This window comes from Crinia signifera, chromosome 2 (genome assembly GCF_055691185.1).
Source record: "Crinia signifera chromosome 2, ASM5569118v1, whole genome shotgun sequence".
NCBI lineage: Eukaryota > Metazoa > Chordata > Amphibia > Anura > Myobatrachidae > Crinia > Crinia signifera.
The window spans coordinates 173,102,315-173,123,768 of record NC_139218.1 but is presented as its reverse complement, the minus strand read 5'-3'; the positions used below and the strand labels follow the sequence as shown (position 1 = coordinate 173,123,768).

At 49.5% G+C, this 21,454-nt stretch overlaps 1 protein-coding gene across 1 annotated transcript in view; it reads right to left on the bottom strand.

Annotated features, from left to right (window-relative positions):
- The window catches only part of ELAPOR1 (endosome-lysosome associated apoptosis and autophagy regulator 1), a 514,464-nt gene that overhangs the window by 277,448 nt on the left and 215,562 nt on the right, over positions 1-21,454 (bottom strand). Inside the window, exon 5 of the mRNA XM_083173204.1 lies at positions 14,212-14,292. Coding sequence (XP_083029330.1) covers positions 14,212-14,292 — 81 coding nt within the window. The remainder of the gene's footprint in view (positions 1-14,211; positions 14,293-21,454) is intronic.

Sequence of the window (21,454 nt, the reverse complement as noted above, 5' to 3'; positions counted from 1 at the left end):
AAATCCCCCCCCCCCCCCGCTAAAGACACAGACATACAGCAAAGGCAACGGTGACCATTGACACACCATCCCACAGACAGCACAGGCATAATCACCCCCTCCCACAGCACAGGCACCATTACCTCCACCCCCACACCCACCATCACTCCCCTCTCAGCCCCCCAAAGACAGTAAAGGCACCATTACCACCACCACCCACAGACAGCACAGGCACCATTTCCACCACCCACCATCACTCCCCTCTCACCCCTCAAATACCGCAAAAGGCACCATTACCATGCCCCACCCCCACCGACAGCACAGACACATAACTCCCCTCTCACACCCAAAGAAAGCAAATGCCAGTCCGGCACCATCTGTATGTGAAAGTCAGACAGCAGAGATGTCTCTGTGCTGTCTGCAGAGGGGGGCGCTATGTAGGGCCGCCGAGAGGGGGGTGGAGCGGTTAAAGGACCTGGGCCTGTCAGGGGGGCCCTGGTCCAGACACACCTTTTTTGGGGGGCAGCGGTTGCCCATGCGTAGTGGTGGGAGCGCACAGTGTGTAGAGTGGCAGCGGCCAACAGCAGCTGTTGGCCACCGCTACAGAGCTTCAGCGCAGGCAGGAGAATGCTGCTCCTGCTGTCCTGACTCCTCTGTGCTCACACAAATCTAACACTCTCTATACATCTTTTACATCTGCCCCACCTGCAGTGCACATGGTTTTGCCCATTTCGAGAACAAATTTGTACTGCAATCCGATCTGAATAAGGGCCAAAGTTTGTGTACTATCTCAGGAACTGATCTTGAATGACAAGCAATCATTTTCTTGCACATATTTAGTCCCAGTTACAGGAGTGCTGGTACAGATGTCTCTAGTAATGCTTTAAGCAAAAAAAAAAATTTCTTCACATTCTGGAAACTATGGTTTTTGGAATAATTTGGATAATGGATATTTGGATAAGGGATACTCAACCCCCTGCACTACTACTACACCTCCCAACAGTCCCAATTCCCACGGGAACATCTTGGTTTTCTGGGACATTCCCGCGTACCGCCCGGGGGCTGTTGGGAGTCCCCCCTGTCAGCTGCTGAGCAACAATAAATAGATGCGCACAGCATCTATTCCCACAGCCAGAGGGGCTGGGGGCATGGCTAGATTCTCACAGAGCCTATGGGCCATGCCCCCCACAGCGTCAAAATGCCCCCTAATTTCCCCACATCAATGATCCTAAAAGTTGGGAGGTATGTACTACTACTGTAATTAGAATGAAGAATATAAAATGTTACAAGAGTAATATGGTAGCACAACACTAAATTAAACAAATCAGCTGCATCAAATGAGGGAGCCCTTTGTTTCTTAATGATATGATAGGGGAGATCTGGGCCTTTTGACTCTCGTTGATAACAACGGTACTTGTGTATTTTGGCAGCGCCCCGATCTCCATCGCGTGAGATACATAGCGTCGCATCGCATGCCATGCACCCGATGGCATGCGATGCGATGCAACGAGATTTTTGCCCCCTATTCGATGAAAGATTGTATAAGCACCCTAAAGGGTGCTTTTAAGCACCCTAATGGGTGCTTACAATGTTAAATGCGTCCTCCGACCTTTTCATACCCCCACTATCCACGTTGGCGTGGAGTTGAGAATAGAAAGTGTGGCGAGCGCAGCGAGCCACCGAGCCCGAAGCGTGGCGAGCGCAGCGAGCCCTGCAAGGGGAAGCTGATACCTTCACAGGTATACGCGTCCCCTCGCGGGCTTCACAGGTGTCCGCGTCCGCTCGCTGCGCTCGCCACACTTTCTATTCTCAACTCCACGCCAACGTGGATAGTGGGGGTATGAAAAGGTCGGAGGACGCGTACCGCCGCCCCTCGCGGGCTCACTGCACTCGCCACGCTTCGGGTTCACGTTTATAGTGGGGGGGTGGCGTGGGGGTGCATTTAACATTGTAAGCACCCATTAGGGTGCTTATACAATGTTTAATCACATCGCATCGCATTGTATGGCATTGTATCAGGGCCGGTGCTAGGGTGTTCGACGCCTCCCTGCAAACTTTAAATTTGCGCCCTCCCATATTCAATAAAGCAGTGGTGTAAAACTCAAATTCATCGGGGGCAGCATCAGCAGTTTGGTCACCCTCAAAGGGCCGCTGTATAATAATAATGCAATGACACCACAGGCTGCTCCCGCTGTATAATAATAATGCAATGACACCACAGGCTGCTCCTGCTGTATAATAATAATGCAATGACAGCACAGGCTGCTCCCCCTGTACAATAATAATGACACCACAGGCTGATCCCCCTGTATAATATAAAAGTAATGCCATGACACCACCACCAGATATATTGTTTTTTTATGTAACTTACTGTATTTTATCCCTCAGGCTCCTTTACTGCTGCAAAAAAAGGATAGAAAAGAGTGTCTTCTTTGTTGGCGCACAGAAGTAATTTAGAAGAAAAGTTTTGTTTAATGTATTAATTTAAAAATTTTTATCTTTATTAATTATTTATTAAAAAACTGTCCTTTCTGTGAAATATGTAAGAAATAATTTTTGCCAATAAAATTGGTCAAACAGCTACGGTGTCCTTTATTGTCGTTTTCTTATCCTTAAGTGGTTTTAATTGTGCCTTAAATTAGGTTCTGTTTTTAGGGGAATTTTGTGCTCATATATATTGGAGAAGATTCTGGAGCATCAAAATAGAGAGAATTTTATCATTGATATGTGCACTATCCTGCAGAGTGTTTTAAATTTATACAGTCTGTTACTTGGTTTGTATGTAGTTTTAATTCCACTAGAAGGCACAGTACCAGACAAGGGTTTCAGTCAAATGCAGTATTATCGCAATTTACTATCTCTCACTAAATTGATACCCTAAACAGACATTGGTTCCACTTGAAGTATTGAATGATGAGGTTGAGTGCACTTGTTCACTCCTTTTTTTATATATATAAATAATTTATTTCTAGGGAGTGTAGGAGCGCTTTTAAAGTTGTATAATTAACACTGTTGTATTGCGTCTATTCACTTTAATATTCTTGTTACTTTATATACATTTGTAACTTATGCTATAATTGGCCAATTAATTGGATGGTGTGTACATATACAGCATATGAATAACCAATTTGTTGCACACTGTGTGGGATTCAACCTTGTTGGTTTCCCCATATATTAAATACAGACCTTATATTGAGTGCAATTTTATTAGGGACATTTATATTGCTATAGCAGACAATAGTTTTAAATAAACACAGTATAGTAGTAGTGTTCTCACACATTAGCCATGTAAATGGATCATTCCGATTTTGTGTGTCTGCCTGCTATGGGGCACGCCAAGTGTATTGCAGAGTAATTCGGACAAACACTTGCCCTCTAACACTTGCGTTGCCCTCTAATGTCTGTAGTCCTGAATATGCACTGTTGAGTCTGCTTTAATATGCTGAATGCTATAATTTACAGATTGCGTGGTATGTAGGTGCCGGTCAGATATAAGCACATTAATTCATACACATCTGTGATTTATAGTGTGATTGGTCGTTTTAATTGTATGGTGTGTATACGTACGATGTATCAGTAGCCAATTTATTGCATGATGCATGAGATCCCACCTTATGACTTTTACCAATTTGGAAGGTACAGACCCTGCAATTATGCAATTAAACTTTGGGACATAACACAATAGCAGATAAAATTATTTACATTAAACTAGTCTAGTGGTGGTAATATCACACATCAGCCATGTAACATGGATTGTACTGATTTTGTGTGTTTATCTGCTATGGGGCATATATGGTATATTGCAGAGTAATTCGGACAAATTGAATTACCTAGATTCTTGCCCTCTGATACCTATGTTGCCCTCTAATCTCTGTAGTCCCAAATATGGTTACTTTTATCGCTGAACCTGCATTATATCTATCAGATATGCTTTGCAGATTGCATAGTGTGTAGACACCGATCTTATATTTATCTGTAAAGATGATGTTTTTAGTGTTACACCATATAAGCAGTTACAATGTTGGCTGTCTATTATGCAGTACCAATCGTGTATTTACACTTAAACACTCCGCAGAGACAGTTACAATATCAGCCGTCTATTGTGGAATATCAGCGATCTATTAGCAAGATGCTTGGGGCATACACGTTTTCCAGGATTTAATTGCCTGATATCTACGTGTCACTTTTTATTGCCATACATGTTTTGGGCAATAACTGTATTTATATATCTTATATCTGCCGTGCTAATCTCTCTCGTACTATCTGTTACAAATACCGACAGTGCGGTGCAGGGCAAGATGCCAGAGTTATGCCCCCTGATATGCGTTAAGGCTGATTGCATACGCTTGTACTATAATAGTATATGCCGTCTGTCTGGCACTATACGTTTTGTAATAGCACGCGCTGAGTGATATAGTACGCTATGCTTGTATCAGATGATACTGGCGGTCCTAGCCGCAAGAACAGAAGCGCTCCTATCTCATATGAGTCAAGTGCATTTAATCACAGTTCAATACATTTTTCAATAATTATTATGAGAGACAAGGAACACCGTGACGCCGACGCGCGTTTCACGGGTAACAGTTTTGTCAAGGCTGCTGCAGCTCCAGTAATTTCAATTCCACTCTCTGCGCCACGGCCTGTCCTGCTGCGGCCCCCCCCGACTCGGCATGCCTTCCTTCCTCTCTGCAGACGCGTGGGTGGGAGGCGTCATCGTCATGACGTCCCCACCCAGCGTCTGCCACTGCCTCGATAAGAGGGAATAGGCTGCCTGGCCCTCCTCCACGTAGCCGTGGAGGCCGGCGGCCATGTTCCTGTGGCCGCAGACATCTTAAAAGACCACAGGAACATGGCCGCCGGCAGTGCAAAAAAAAACTCTCAAAAAAGATCTAAAAAAAGAGAGTAAAAGGTGAAGGCTGGTGGCGGCTGCGAGGGCCACATGATGAGGTCTGTCGGGCCGGATTTGGCCCGCGGGCCTTGTGTTTGACACCCGTGCAATAAAGGGACAGTGCACACACAAGGCATGCTCCGCAAATAAAGGGTGTGGTGTCATAATACCACTAATTCAATTAAACCATATAGTAGCACAACCTTTTTCACATTACAACACACATATTTATTATTTATTACCAGTATGTTATATAGCGCACACATATTCCGTAGCGCTTTACAGACAATATTTGAACATCCACATCAGTCCCTACCCCAGTGGAGCTTACAATCTATATTCCTTACAACATGTACACGCACACAGACATTCTAGGGTTAATTTTCCTGGAAGCCAATTAACCTACCAGTATATTTTTGAACTGTGGGAGGAAACCAGAGTACCCGGAGGAAACCCACGCAAAACGGGGAGTATATACAAACTCTGCACAATTAGGGCCATGGTGGGGATAGAGCCCATGACCTCAGCGCTGTGAGGCAGTAATGCTAATCATTACACCATCCGTACTGCCCCATACATAACTTAGTAGCATCCCTTATACACAAATCACAATTTAGTGCCCCTTATACACAAAGGCCCTCATATTGATCAGTTCACTGCATTGCGAATTTGCAACAGGGACTGATGGAGATGGACTGCGCATGCGCATAATTGCTTATGCGCATGTGGAGGTCTTCACTGCGGGTGCGATCAGATACTTGCATAGTCTCTGTGGCACTGTCAGCAGGGGCGTACAGGAGGCATACCCAGGAAAATGCTGGTTGTCCCCATGAGAATGGGGATGGCTACTGGCCTTCCGTGGGCGGGCTGCTGACATCTCCGGATGTCAGCTGTCCACCCTGTTTATGGAGCAGGGTGCTGCTAATCTAAATCACAAGAGAGTGACTTAGATTAGCAAGCGATTCAGAAATCATTCGATGGTCATAGACCATCGAATGATTTCGGGCATGCACGCAAGGCTGCAAATGGATGTATAGGCAAATCATCCATTTGCAGTGCTGCAGGGAAAATCTGCGAATAGCTGTGTTGGGCATTTGGCCAAACGGCGGGCAGTGCTGCAAGGCTCGCAAAGCAGCGAACTAATGCTTCTTTGCGAGCCAACCAGAATGAAGTCCAAAGCCCACAGTAGTGCCCCTTATATATACAGAGGGTGGGACAGACATATGCTGGGCAGTAAGAGGGGAAACAGGTGCTGGGCAGACAGAGGATGGAAATTTACTGATGCTGGGCAGAGAAGTGGGGACACAGATGTGGGTAGAGAAGGGCCGATGCTGGGCACAGAGAAAGGGGGGCAGATGCTGGTATCCCATCAGGACTTCCTCCTGTAAGATAGCCATCAGTCATCTTCCTCTTACATATCAAATAATGTAATTAACATAATTTAATCAATCAATACCTCCCTCACTATAATAAAAACACTAACTCCTATAAAAGCAATTATCCCTTCACACCCCCCCCCCCCTATAACATTCCCCCTTATACTTATATTTAACCTCTCCCCTTCCAACTTGCCTGTTGCTGTTGGATGGCTCTGTTCTGTACTGTACCCCAGATGAATCCCTGTCTTGTGGATTTTGCAGGCAGCCTTTAGGGTGGAGTCACTGGGGAGGAGGCGGTACCCGAGCAAGGAGGTGCAGGCAGTAGGAGGAGGCCGGGAGTCCCAGGGACAGCCTTGCTGTGATGGGGGCAGGGGATCCCAGCGTCATTGCAGCAGACAGACCAAGTCCAGCTGGGAGCACAGAGGGGAGGAGAAGGCGGAGGATGTGATGTGCCTGTGCGGTCTTTCACATGACCGCACATCACTCACTGTGCAGCGCCAACGCGCTGCTGCTCTGTCATGTTTGGGGGGCGGAGCTGAGTTGCCACATGACTACATGTCGTGTCCCCCTACGCTGCCGGTGCCGCTTCCAATCATCCAACGTGACAGGCGCAGCGGGAGCCGGCAGCTTTACACACCACTGCGGACATCAGCAGAGCCACAGAGCAGGGAGAGGCTGGAGCGCCTATCCAGCCCAGCGCCTCCCTGCTTTGCAGGCTCTGCTGAGCGGGCAGCACCGGCCCTGGATTGTATGCCGCCTGCTACTGTACCTCTCATGGGAGAGAGGAGCAACAGACCATGGGAGCTGGGATCTACCTTGCGACCTCCCGTGGGAGCCTGGAGCTGAACACTACGGGACCCGACTGCTGTCTCTCGTGGGAGGCAGGAGCTGTGCACTGCTGGGAGCTGGGACCCGCCGGTGAGGCTGAGGAGGACAGAGGACAAGATGGACAAGCAGAGCTAGCAAGTATCTATACACTGTCCTCTCTCTGACTGTCCCTTTGCTCCTCTCTCTCTCTCTCTCTCTCTCTCTCTCTTTCTTTCACTTCTCCTTCCCTCGTCCTCTATTACTCACTGTGCTCTATCACCCTGGCCTTCTCTATGGGGGGGGGGGAGGACAAAAATATGGTGCCTAGGGGTGGCCTGACCCCTAAATTCGGCCCTGACCCGACCCCAATGCATTGGTCAGGTAATTGGCCCAAATCATAGGTGTTTGATGTCCCTCCTCTAATCCGATGCGTGGTCCCGTGCGCATCGGACCTGAGCCGGAGGTCGGACCTGCTGCTTGTCTGACCTTTGACTTGGCCCCCCTCCCGGCTGATGTATAGAAAACCGATGGCTGAATAAGCTGGAGGTGACATAAACTACCGAAGGAGTCTGAGATGCCTGCACTTTGGTTGTGGTTTAGGTTTAGGCTATGATGCTGCAGCTATAGCCAATTAGGGAGTAGGGAGGAGTTTCCTGTTGTAGGAATAGCCAGAGGTCAGGTGATCTGCACTCTGGTCCGGTTTTCCAAGGAGCAGGTTGGTTTCAGACTCTCTCCTGTACTTATTCCTCTGTCATCCTCACTTATTCCTTCTACTGTCAAAGCTACTTCTCTCCCTTTGCCTTCCACATACCTCTTTCTCTTCTGTCAGGCTGCTCCTTGGGGGATTTGGTGCCAGATAGTGTAACGCTGCTGCTGCCAGGCCTAGCCATGCCGCGCCCGCGGAGAAACATCCACCCTCCCTCCCGTTTTGCACAGCCCGGCTCCCCCTCTGATCCCCCAACGGCTAGCGTCACGCAGGCCGGGCGGGGAGGCAGAGCGGCGGCGAGAGCGGGTCCACAGCGGCGGGGCGCGAGATCCGCGTCATCGGCTGATGACGCGGCGGCGCGCGGTGCTAGGCCGCAAGCTAATAGAGCGAGTAGCGCTCCCGCCCGGGGTAGCGGAGGCACCCCTGGCGGAGGTAGTCAGCGGGGCAGGCGCACGCGGTCTCAGGGTCCCGCAGCAGCAGTCACAGGTGCATCCGCGCCCATCCAAGATGGCCGCCGGACGCGAGCTGCGGGTCCTGGGACACAGCACAGGGGCTCTCCTGCTCAGTCAGCCCGTCCTACATTGCCCACACAGGGCCACCCCTCCACGGGGTCCCCCATGACTCCCTTAAGGAGGGCAAGGAGCGGGTGGCTCTCTAGGGCGCGCTTGCTATCCCAGCGCGTCAGGCTATCACAGGCAGCGCAGGCTATTTCAGCCATGGCTGCAGAGGCAGTGTCCCCTGGAGTTGCGCAAGCACCCTCCACAGAGGTAGATATGGCAGTGGTGCGGCAGCTGGTAGCGATGCTGACGCCGAGGGCGGGTCAGCAACCGATACAGTCAGGGCCTGGGACTCTAGCTACTACTGTCCTCCCTTCTGTTCCTTCTATCCGGGACCCTGCGGCACACGTGCTGGCAGCTCTGGGCACGCCTTTCGCGAATATGGCTTCCACACCGCCAAGGGACGCAGTCGTGCCGACACCATCGCAGCACCAGGCAGAGGAGGCCATTGCCGGGCCGTCAGAGGTGGCTGGTCCCTCCGGAACAGCAGGTGCGGCTACAGCGGGAGCTGTGTCAGGTGGGTCAGCCAGAGCACGCAAGAAGCGCAGGCGCAGGTATTCCCGTACATCCTCCTCCTCGGGGTCAGAGTCCGTGACCTCCGGCGAGGAGGGGGGACGCAGATCCAGGCACAGGCACAGACGCTCTAGGAGACACCGGAGGCGCTCGCAGTCCTCCAGTGGCGACTCGGGCTCCCCGTTGTTTCCTAGGGGGCAGGTGGTCCACTGCGAGAATACGGCAGTACTAAGAGGCCTCAGGCGCAGCGTAAGGGATAGGATAAGGGAGGGCAGATACGTCAGCTTCTTTACTATGACTGCGCAGGATGAGAAAGATTACCGCGAGGCAAAGCGTAAAGGGGGGATTGGCGAGGCAGCCTACTGCACGTATCAGAGGTGGCAAGTGGGGCTGTTTATGTTTGCTGCATGCTATTTGGAGACCAGACCCCAGGAGCATATGAATGTTATTAGATACATCCATATGATGCACGCCATGTATATGGAGGACGGCGAGAACGTCTGGCGGGCTTATGACGAACAATTCCGGCGGAAGCAGTCGGGTTGCGAGATCATGGCCCTTGGCGCTAAGGATGTCGAGGTGTGGATGGGTAAGAAACCGTCGGTTTCGACCTCCGCCGCCCCGGCTCCGGTGGTTTCAACACCCGCGTCAGCCCCACGCAGGGCCCCCTCGTCCTTTCGCGGGGGCTCTGGAGGGGGGCAGTCAGCGGGCAGATGCTTTGCTTACAACGGGGCAGGATGCGCAGCGGGTTCCCGCTGTAAGTTTCGTCACCAATGCTCAAAGTGCTGGGGAGGACACCCGGTTAAGGAGTGCACGCGTGGCAAGCAGGCTGGGGGGGCTCCCAGGCAAAATGCCGGGGCCAACCCAGCCCCTGCTCCTCCACAGTAAGGCCCCGTCCCCCGTGAGGGGCGACCGCCTAGCCAGTTGGCTGGGGCGTTACCCCCTCCGGGAGGAAGCGCAGTTTCTGGCCGCGGGTTTCTCGCAAGGATTCCTCCTCCCCATTCAAGGGGAGGTGGCGTCCGGGTCCCCGAGAAACCTGAAGTCAGCAATCGACATGCCCCAAGTCGTCCTGGAGAAGGTCGAGAAGGAGGTAAAATTGGGTAGGATGGTGGGCCCATTTCCTGAACCTCCGGTTCAGGGTTTGGTACTGTCACCTATTGGAGTAGTCCCCAAGAAAGAGACAGGCAAGTTTCGCCTGATACAGCATCTGTCCCACCCACCTGGATTGTCGGTAAATGATGCAATTCCTATGGAGTTGTGTCATGTACGGTACCAATCCTTCGAGGAGGCTTTAGCTATTGTGCGCGGCTTCGGGGGGCGGGCCCTGCTAGGCAAGGTTGACATCGAGTCGGCATTCCGACTGCTGCCCCTGCACCCGGACTCCTTTAGGTTCATGGGTTTTAAGCTGCCTTCAGGTTATTATGTAGACCGTTGCCTGCCTATGGGCTGCTCGGTGTCCTGCGCCTACTTCGAGTGTTTTAGCAGCTTCCTGCATTGGTGCGTCACGGAGTATATGGGCGAGCCGGGGGTCGCCCATTATTTGGACGACTTCCTGTGCGTAGGCCCGGCTGATTCCCCGCGTTGCGGGGCTCTCCTGAGCGCAATGCAGCAGCTGTTCTTACATTTCGGAGTCCCTGTCGCGGAGGACAAGACAGAGGGGCCTACTGATTGCCTTTCATTCTTGGGCATTGAGATTGACACGCGGGCCGGGTGCTGCAGGTTGCCCCTTGATAAGCTTGCACGGCTACAGGGGGCGATCTCCCAGTCCCTGGCCTCCGGCAAACTCCGGGTACGCCAGCTACAGTCCCTACTGGGCCTGTTTCACTTCGCCTGCCGGGTTATCCCCATGGGGAGGGTTTTCTGTCGAAAACTGGAACTGGCCATGGCGGGTCCAAATAGGCCCCAATTCTTTGTCCGCCTGAATGCTGAGCTCAAAAGGGATCTTAGAGTTTGGGATGTTTTCCTCCGCGACTTCAACGGTGTTTTGCTGTGGCCTAGCCCTCCGCGGTACAGCGAGGAATTGCAGCTATACACCGATGCGGCCGGGGGAATAGGCTTTGGAGCCTTCCTGCACGGCTCTTGGTGCGCGGAGACCTGGCCGGAGGAATGGGCGCAAGAGGGGCTCACCAGGAACATGCTTCTCCTGGAGCTGTTCCCTATTGTGGTGGCCCTGGAACTGTGGGGCGACCGCCTACGTGATGCCTGCATCACCTTCTGGTGTGATAACCTGGGGGTGGTGCAGGCCATCAACAGACAGAGCTCTTCTTCTCTCCCTGTGGTGCGCCTGCTCTCTCGCCTTGTATTGGTATGTCTGCGGCTTAACCTGCATTTTGTGGCCAGGCACGTTCCCGGGGTGGACAACTCGGTGGCCGACGCCCTGTCCAGGCGTGACTGGGCTAGGTTCCGGTCCCTAGCTCCGGGAGCGGATTTGGTTGGTGAGCCGTGTCCTCCTTATGTTTGGCAGGTCATCAGGCCGGCATGGAGGAACTAGCCATGCGGGCTATTGCTCCCAGGACGCTGCGTTGTTACCAAGCTGGCTGGCTGGAATGGGAACAATTCAGAATGTCCGCGTCACAGCAAGGTAAGGCCCCGGGCGAAGCCATGCTGGCGTTTGTGTGGAGTTTGTACTCCGGAGGGCGGACTGTGTCAGCCGTGAGACGGCTGTTGGCCGGCGTGTCGTTCTTCTCATCGCTGTATGGGAGATCGGACCCCGGCCGGTCTTTTCTGGTGTCTCGGGCCCTGAGGGGCTGGCGGCGCGCTTCCCCTGTGGCTCCAGATAGCAGAAGGCCCATTGACGTGTCCCTGCTGCCTCCCTTATTGGGGGCGGTTTGGGATGTATGTCACTCTGAATATGAGGTCCGACTGTTTCGCTTGGCATATGCCATGGCATTCCATGGAGCTTTCAGGGTCGGCGAGCTGGTAGCCCCGTCGAGGCATCGACCTTCTCCTCTGTTGTTAGAGGATGTATTGATACAGGGCGATTTGGTTTGGTGCCGGGTAAGACGTTCCAAGACGGATCAGACTGGGAGAGGCCAATGGCTGTCACTGCAACCGTGCCCGGTGGAAGGGATTTGCCCAGTGGTGATGGCAAGCGCCTACGCCCTGCTGCGTCCTGACCGCCCTGGGGCATGGTTAATGCATGAAGACGGATCTTCATTGACAAAATACCAGTTCTGCCATGTTTTGCAACGTGCCCTGGGATCTCTTGGCCTGGATCCGCGGGAGTTTGGTACACACTCCTTTCGGATCGGGGCAGCCACATCTGCTGCTGCTGGGGGTCAATCCGACGCAGAGATACAGTCTCTGGGTCGATGGCGCTCGGCAGCGTTCCGCAGATACATTCGGCCTGGCCTGTCTCTCCATCTGCAAGACTGTAACCGACTGGACGCATAAGTACTCGTCTCACTTTAGCGGGAGTCTTGAGGTGGTCCACTTTCCCCCGGGGGCACAATTCGGCTTAATTCCAATCTGACATGGCGTCCTGGTTAGTTTACTCCGGGGGTTTTCTGTGCAGTGTGCCTCAAGGTCTGGTCGGTTACGGTTTCTTTATCTTTGCCTTCTCCGGTGTGGTTGGTCTGTTAAGTGAGGTGTGATTTGGATGGCATGTGTCCTAACCTGTTTCCATCTTTCAGGTCGCAGGGACGCCAAGACAGTGTGGGTGATGGGACACTCTTTTGTCCACTGGGCATCAATGGCGTGTGGCAGTTTGAATGAGAGTATGCGAGTGAAAGCTCAGAAAGTGCGATGGTTGGGTGTGCGAGGCATGCGTTGGGGAGCGCTACGGGGCCTTTTGCTGAGGTCGGTGCGGGACTTCGGAGTCCCTGAGGTGCTAATTTTGCACCTGGGTGGAAACGATCTAGGCCAATGCACCGCCTTAGAACTTAGGTCGATTATCATCAGGGACCTGCATATTGTGGCTCAAGCGCTCCCTTGCTGCCAACTGATTTGGTCCTCAATGATTCCTAGGCGAGTCTGGAGGAATGCTAGGTCAGGGCCCCGCTTGGATAGCGCACGGAGGAAGGTCAATGCTGCGGTGCAGCGATACCTGTTGGCTAATAGGGGTGGAGTCATCAGGCATGACTCCATCACCTATAAGCGGGGTTCCCTGTATAGGCCGGACGGTGTCCATCTGAGTCCTGAGGGAATGGCCATATTCCTGGACGATTTGTTTAGAGGTTTTAGTTGATGTGTTGTTGTTTAGTAAGTGCTGAGCGTTTAGGGTGGCGGTGCTGCAGCCTAAGGCTTGGCTTGTGGCGGTAAAGAACGGTCCTTGTTCAAATGAAGTGTTATGAGGATAGTGGGGTGCGCTCTCCCGTCAATGATACGCTTGTAGCCCATGCCCCTTGGACAGGGGTGGGATGCACCACTTGCCCGAGTGGGTAGCGTGGGAGAGTTGAACACCAATGATGTATGAATGGTGTGATGTCATCTTACCCCTCCTTTTCTCTATGACCGTTCTTTAGGGCCGCCACCCTCTTCTATAGATTAATATATATAGTTGTCAATTAATAAATTTGACATTCATTATTTGAAACGCCAGCACTTGTGTCTGTCTCTTTATTTGTAGTGTTAAGTTAGATAAGTTTAGATAAGTTATTAAAGTGTTATGGCATAAAGATTGCCGATGGTACGTTTAAGAAAACCGATGGCTGAATAAGCTGGAGGTGACAAACTACCGAAGGAGTCTGAGATGCCTGCACTTTGGTTGTGGTTTAGGTTTAGGCTATGATGCTGCAGCTATAGCCAATTAGGGAGTAGGGAGGAGTTTCCTGTTGTAGGAATAGCCAGAGGTCAGGTGATCTGCACTCTGGTCCGGTTTTCCCCACCCTCCCTCCCTATTTTCTATCCTTTCTTGGCGGCGGTAAAGAACGGTCCTTGTTCAAATGAAGTGTTATGAGGATAGTGGGGTGCGCTCTCCCGTCAATGATACGCTTGTAGCCCATGCCCCTTGGACAGGGGTGGGATGCACCACTTGCCCGAGTGGGTAGCGTGGGAGAGTTGAACACCAATGATGTATGAATGGTGTGATGTCATCTTACCCCTCCTTTTCTCTATGACCGTTCTTTAGGGCCGCCACCCTCTTCTATAGATTAATATATATATTTGTCAATTAATAAATTTGACATTCATTATTTGAAACGCCAGCACTTGTGTCTGTCTCTTTATTTGTAGTGTTAAGTTAGATAAGTTTAGATAAGTTATTAAAGTGTTATGGCATAAAGATTGCCGATGGTACGTTTATGTATATGATCCTGACACCCTGGACCTTCCCCGACGGGACCTTACACATCGCAGCAGTATATGGCACCTTAATTCTTAACAGTATACTATACCTATGCAGATATTTTCATTATAGAATTATGATGCATAAGTGAGATTTACTTGGTGAAAGTTCCAGCCATTTTCAGTGATTCTCATCCCACTGGATTCCTCATTTTTTGGTTGGCACTGATCATTATGAACCTGAAAACACATAAAAAAAAAAGAAAAAAGGTTTTAACATAGCTAAAAATGTACAATTTTTTTTGGTATGGTGGTTTTCTCCAGGGTACAGGAATGTCACAACAAGAGAAATCTCTTCTTAAAGTGTTATAATCTCTCCGGAAAACAGATTCAAAAAGCATTAATAGAATATAGCAAAATAGAACATTTACATAGTGTAAACACTACAATCTAGTCCCAAGCCAGATCCGAGGACTATTGTGTGTCAGATCAGTTACTGAATGAACTAGACCACAGGTCGAGTGACCACATGAAAGTCGACAGTCATTAGGTCGACATCACAAGGTTAGCAGGCCTTGGGAGGACACACTTTAAAGGTCAACATGCGGTAAGGTTGACAGGGTCATTAGGTCGACCCAAGCATTAGGTCGACATGGAGTGTTTAACTTTTTTTTTAGCCGACATGTGCAGACAGGCAGTATTTCATGCCATACCATCCACTAGGTCAGGGCTGGGCAATTGCGGCCCTCCAGATGTTGAGGAACTACACATCCCAGGATGCTTTGCATTAGTTTTGCTATGTGGCCATGCTGAAACTGAGGCAAGGCATGCTGGGATGTGTAGTTCCTCAACATCTGGAGGGCCGCAATTGCCCAGCCCTGCACTAGGTCGTGGTGGGAGAATAAAAGTGTGCCCGAAGCATGGGGAGCACAGTGATATGGTGTCCATGTCGACTGTGTCAACATTCAGGAGGAAAAAGAAAAAACCCCATGTCGACCTTTTGAAGGTGTCGACCTAGTGTGGTTGACATTCATATGGTCTACCTAATGATCCACACCCAAATTAACACCAGTGATTCTAAATAAATATAAAGACGTTGTTTCTCTGATATACATTCTATATAGGGAGGTGATATCCAAAGGATTTAAATCATGGGTCAGTTGTTACAGCAGAAACTGTAGTGGTGATATGTTTTTTATAGTCTTTCTATGTTTATTATCAAGACCTGTGACAAAGTAATAAGCATGCTGTAGGTACATTATCATACCTCCTAACTTTTGATGTGCCGGAGGCGGAACGTAACTGCTGCGCGCCGTAGACCCGCCGAAAATGTCGGGGGGGGGGGCATGGCCTAATTCCGGGGGCATGGCCTATACTCACAGCTCTCCCGTGAGGCCGCGCCCCCATTTTGACGCTATGGGGGCATGACCCAGAGACTCTGTGAGCCTCTAGCCATGCCCCCAGCCCAGTGGCGTAGCTACGTTTTGGGCGCCCCACCGCCGTTAGGGGGGGGGGCGCCCCCCCCCCGTCGCCGCCCCGCCGAGCACCCCTACCCCGCCGCCCATGCAAACCCCCCCCTCAATCCCCCACAGCCTTACCTATCGCGCTGGTCCCGGCGGCTCCGTTCTTCTGCTGTGGACAACCAGAAAATGGCCGCCCCCATACAGCAGACAGTTTCAGAGAACTGTGTGCTATATGGGGGCGGCCATTTTGTGGTGGTCCTCAGCAGAAGAACGGAGCCGCCGGGACCAGCGCGATAGGTAAGTGACAGTCTGCGGGGGATTGGGGGGGGGGGGTTGACTATAGCACCGCAGCCCCCGGCGCCCCCACATGCACAGCGCCCCCCGCGGTGGCGGGGGCTGCGGTGCTATAGTTACGCCCCAGCCCCCTGCATGCGCACAGCGTTTATTACCTGCTGCTTAGCAGCCGACAGGGGGGACTCCCAACAGCGCCCCCTCACCACGGGACACTGCCAGCCGTGGGAGTGACAGCGGGACAGGCCCTGATAATCGGGACTGTCCCGCTGAAATCGGGACTGTTGGGAGGTATGCATTATGGCTCTGGTGGTTTCCCAGCCAAGTACTGACCTGGACCAACACTGCTTAACTTGCAAGGTCAGAGGAGATTTGGCCTTTCCAGGGTGGTATGGCCTATATTTCTCTTGGGAGAACAGGAAAAAACATTAAGGGGCCCATTTATTAACATTATTTTTATTAAAATAATGTGATAAAGGGTGTTTTCGCACCCTTTTCGCATTATTTTAGTATCACCTAAATGTATTAACTATGAATTGCAAGCCTATTCGCAAATTTCTCCCCACAAATCTAATTATCACAATTTTTTAGTAAGCAGATCACATTTCACATAATTATAATGTGAAAAGTGATCTACTCATATTTATTAATCTTCAATTGTAAAATTAATTCAGAAGGCTGCTTAGTGATAACATCACCACTTCTTAGTGGCGTTATACATGTTTGTGTGTGTAAATTTGAGATAAGACTGTTCTATCAGCCTGTTATATCAGCACCCTCCACTTAACACTGACAGCTAGAAGACTCCCCTGTGCAGAGATTACTACTTTGTATAAAGCAGCCTAAAGGTGCACACACACTAGAACAATTTTTGGGCCGATTGGCCGATTTCCGATAAATCGGCCGATATATCGTCTGATGTTTACAGATTTTGTTTTGCTCCTACGCTATTATTATCTCAATATCATTAATTTCCACTAATTTCCAGTCTATTCTGAACATCTCACAATAAAGGTTGCACCGAGGTAGCTGGATAACTATGCTAAGCCACACAATTGGGCGGCACAAAAACTGGACTGATATGGCACACTTAGTAGCACACCTGGACTGATATGGCACACTGAGCATCACCCCCAGACTGACACAACAGACAGCATCACCACTAGTCTGATATGGCACACCTAACATCACCCCAGGACTGATACGGCACAGGTAGCACCACCCATGGACTGATACGGCACATTTAGAATCACCCCTGGACTGACATGACACACTTGGTATCACCCTTAGACTGATATGGCACACCTAGCATCCCCCCTGTACTGACACGACTGTACTGACATCACCCCTTGACTGATACAGCACAGGTAGCATCACCTCTGGACTGATACGGCACATTTAGTATCACCCCTGGAGTGACATGACACACTTCGCATCACCCCTAGACTGATATGACACACCTAGCATCACCGATGGACTGATTCGGCACAAGTAGCGTCACCTCTGGACTGATACGGCACATTTAGCATCACCCCTGGACTGGTACTGTTCACCCCAGGAATTATATGGCAGCCCGGGCTCACCCCAGGAATTATTTGGCACAGATGGTGGCACCCCTGAACTGATACGGCACACTTGGCAGCACACATAGAATTATACTGCATACATGACAGCAATCCTGAAATTTAAAAAAAAAAGATGTTTTTTATTCTTTTAATAAAAAGGGCAGCACCCGGGGACTGTACGGTTGATTTATCAGCACCCCAGAAATTATATTACACACTTGGGTCATCCCAGAAATAATATGACACACTTGTCTGACCCCAAGAATTATAAAGCACACTTGGCTGACCCCTGGACTGATACAACACCCTTTGTATGATATCACACACTTAACAGCCCTTACAGTTTAAAAAACATAATAACTTTTTTATTTTAATAAAAAATGTGTGGTAGCGCATCTGGACTGATACGGGACACGGGAAAGTCATCTCAAAGACTGCAGACCCTGATGGTCGATATGTCTTAGTTTTAGCAGAAATATTTGGCAAGCAATATGCCCTCTGCAACATATATGCACCTAACGCCTATAAAAAAAAACATTTTTTTCTATCTACAGACCACTCGCTAATTTGGTTTAACCTCAAACCCTCTATTTCATCAGGTACTTTTCTATCCTAGCATTTTCTAGGTTACCTACTATCTTCAGCTAAATTTAAAGACTCTCTACTGATCTTTTGGAACGATTATACACTTAATGATGCAAGACATTCTGATGACCCCCTTTTGTATCGGCAGTCAGCTAAGGCAGTCATTCGAGGAAATATTTTTTCTTATGCCACCCATAATAAGAAATGTCGATCGGAGGGGATACGTGAATCCCAAATTACCCTGACCAATGCATGGCAATCTTTCCGTCAAACCCCTAATCCGCACACAAATGAATTTATGAAGAAAGGCGGCTACACTATGATGCATTGATACAGCAATTAGCAAATACTGAGATACGTCGCAACAAATATGTCTTCCACATGCATGGAGATAAAAATGGCTAACTACTCTCACATTCATTACATGGAGACAGACCTAATTCAGCTATTCTGGCCCTACGAGACGGAGAGGGGTAACTAGTTTACGACAGACCAGACATCTTGAATGTCTTATTACGATTTTATTCTTCTCTCTATGCCCAAGAACCAATTCATATAGCTAACAAACAATCCTTCTAGACCAACATTTCCCTCCCCCAGCTATCTGACTCGCAAAAATCAATACTCACTTCCCCCATTACCAATGAAGAAGTATCCACTGCAATTAAAAACCTTAAATCTGGCAAATCCCCTGGACCTGATGGTCTCACGGGAGAGTTTTATGAAGCTCTAAAACCCTCTATTACACCCACACTCACAACCTTTTTCAACAAAATCCTAGGAGGCCACAATCCCCTCCCTTATTTCAATGATGCGCTCTTAAATGTTCTCCCCAAACCGGGAAGGGATCCCACACTGCCAGTTTCATATAGGCCAATTTCGCTCATTAACTTGGATTATAAAATATATATATGTTAGCCCTGTGTCCTCCCCACACTTCTCTCTGTGCTGTATATCCGGTTTTGGCTGGCTGAGAGGGCGCAGAGGCTACATGGGTGTTGAGGGTCCAGGGAGCCCCGGGGAGAGACTGGTGCCTCTATTGCAGCCCGGGACACGTCCTCTGAACCCACGTGCAATCTGTTTGATCCCCAGAGGACTGTGATTACCTGGTTGATCCTGCGTGCGGTGCTGTATCCCGCCGGGTGTATTATGCAGTGCCCGGCTGCGTAGCTCTAGCCGGCAGGGGGCTCAGCACCTCACCCCGATCACTTGCCGTCCACTACTGCCTCAGCCAGAGCCGGCAAGTCAGAGGAGGATGCGGGCGCAGATCCCAAGATGGCGCCGGGCCGTCTGATGGATGCGGCTCCAGTTCTAGGAGCAGCGCGTCTCCGACCTACTACTTCTGGGAGGTCTGTCTGTTCTGGGGCTAAAGCTGTCGGCTTTCAAGTGGGTGCCACCCGGAGTCTTCTCCTTCCGAACCCGGATGTCTCCACGCCAAGGCGCACCCTCCGGTGGGGCCAGGTAGGAAATTGAGGTTGGGGCTTTATAGCACGCTGTAGGCCGCAACCTGCAGAGGCCACAGAGTGACCTCCCGGCTCCGCAGCTCACAGCGCAGGGGAAGCGTGCACTTTAGGAAAGGGTTTTGGAGTAGGTATGACCCACAAATCCGGTGTAAAAGGCAATTAAAGAGGGACAGGAGCAGGAGCACTGTAAAGGTACATCTTGCTGCCTCCTCAGATAGGCCACGCCCACCTCCTGATCTTTTATTGATTGTCCTCCATTCTGTGTACTGAATACAGTATACTGAAATTTGAATGTGACAATTTTCACATTTTTTTAAAATAGACGTGTTTCCCCCATACTTGTTTAGAGACTTTTTTGGTTAACTCTCCTTGCCCAGTTTGAGCATGAGCATCAGCGACGTTGTTAGTATTAGTAGTAGTACCATATTTGTCACCATGAATAATGGCAGCAGCTGGTGTGGGAGTATTTGGTCAAAACTTTTTGTTCTCCATTTTTAAATAAAATTTAAATAAGAGCAAAAAATGTTTTTCTTGTTTTTGAGGACAGAGCTTGTATTACGCTGCTTGGAGGCTGAACAATCACACACGCACCTTCTGACAGTGTATACTATGGGTGCAGTACACACAAAGAATGAAGAAAGACAAGAAAAATTGATTAGGATTTTTTTTATTTAATTTGTTTTTAATGCGCAGTTGACAACTGCGTGAAGGCTGAATAAACGCACCTTCTGACAGTATACTTTGGGTGCAGTACACACAAACAATGAATAAAGAAGAGAAACATTTATTTGGATTTTTTTACTTTTTTCTTTTTTTAAGTACAGTTTTTATTGAGAAGTCATACAGGAAAAGTACAAAATATATAATCGAAAACAGTGTTAATACATGGATTTACATCAAAATTTCAATTTGGGTACAATATAGCTGAGTGTTACGGATTGGTATATATCGTTTGGTTTGCACTCGAATAGGTTATACAGAAGTAAGACTTCTCTATTTTTATATTATTTCGAAGGAATTTGCATAAACAAAAAACCAAAGCAATGTGAACCAGAATTATATAATTCTTTTGGGACAGGAGCCCAAGGTGATAGAGAGACTAAAAGAGCAAAGGAGAGAGGAAGCATTCAGAGAACAAAGAAAAAAGCCTATCATCATATCAGGACATTTCCAAAGGTGGTGTGATGAGCAGGAAGTTATCTCATAATCTGCACATGTCGAGTACCATGAACCCAATGTGTATCGACTATTTGTAATTAGGAGATAGAGACCAAGTTGTGTTTTCAAAGACTCGCATTATGGGGGAAATTTACTAAAGGAAATTTAAAAAAAATAGGTGTATTTGTATCCAGAAATACACTTATTTTTGACATTTACTATCCCGAAAATACGGCAATTCGTATTCCTATTGATGTGCCATCGAGAAGAGGTGGCAAGACTCCTAAATTGCCCACCCCCCTTCTCTTTCTGAAAACCTCATCTAAGGGACGCAAAACCAATTCATCCACTCCAACGCAACCTCTCCCCCCTACAAATCTATCACAATCTCCGTCCCCCACAACAGCTGCTGACTTGGGGATGGACATCGACCCTCAGGCCCCCCAGTCGACCCAAATGATGCTAAAAATGTTTACGGCTTTCCGTACAGATATTCTCACAGGCCTAGAATCGTCTATGCAATCCCTTCGGACGGACCTGGTGGGCATCTCCTCCCGCACGGAACATCTGGAAGATAAAATGGAGGAGTTTGCACAATGTCCTTCTCTCTTCTCATGCGGAGTTACAAACGGAAGTGTCATCCCTCTGTGAAAAGATTGCTGACATGGAGGACAGGTCGAGAAGAAACAATCTCAAGATAAGGGGCATTCCCGACTCGGTGTCCCCACCAGAACTGAAAGATTATGTCTCTAATCTATTTCGGAAGCTCCTACCCACAGCGTCTGCTCAGGACTTGATAATTGACCGAGTTCACCGCTTACCAAAACCACGTAGCAGCTATTCATCATCATTCCCGAGAGATGTTCTCCTCTGAGTT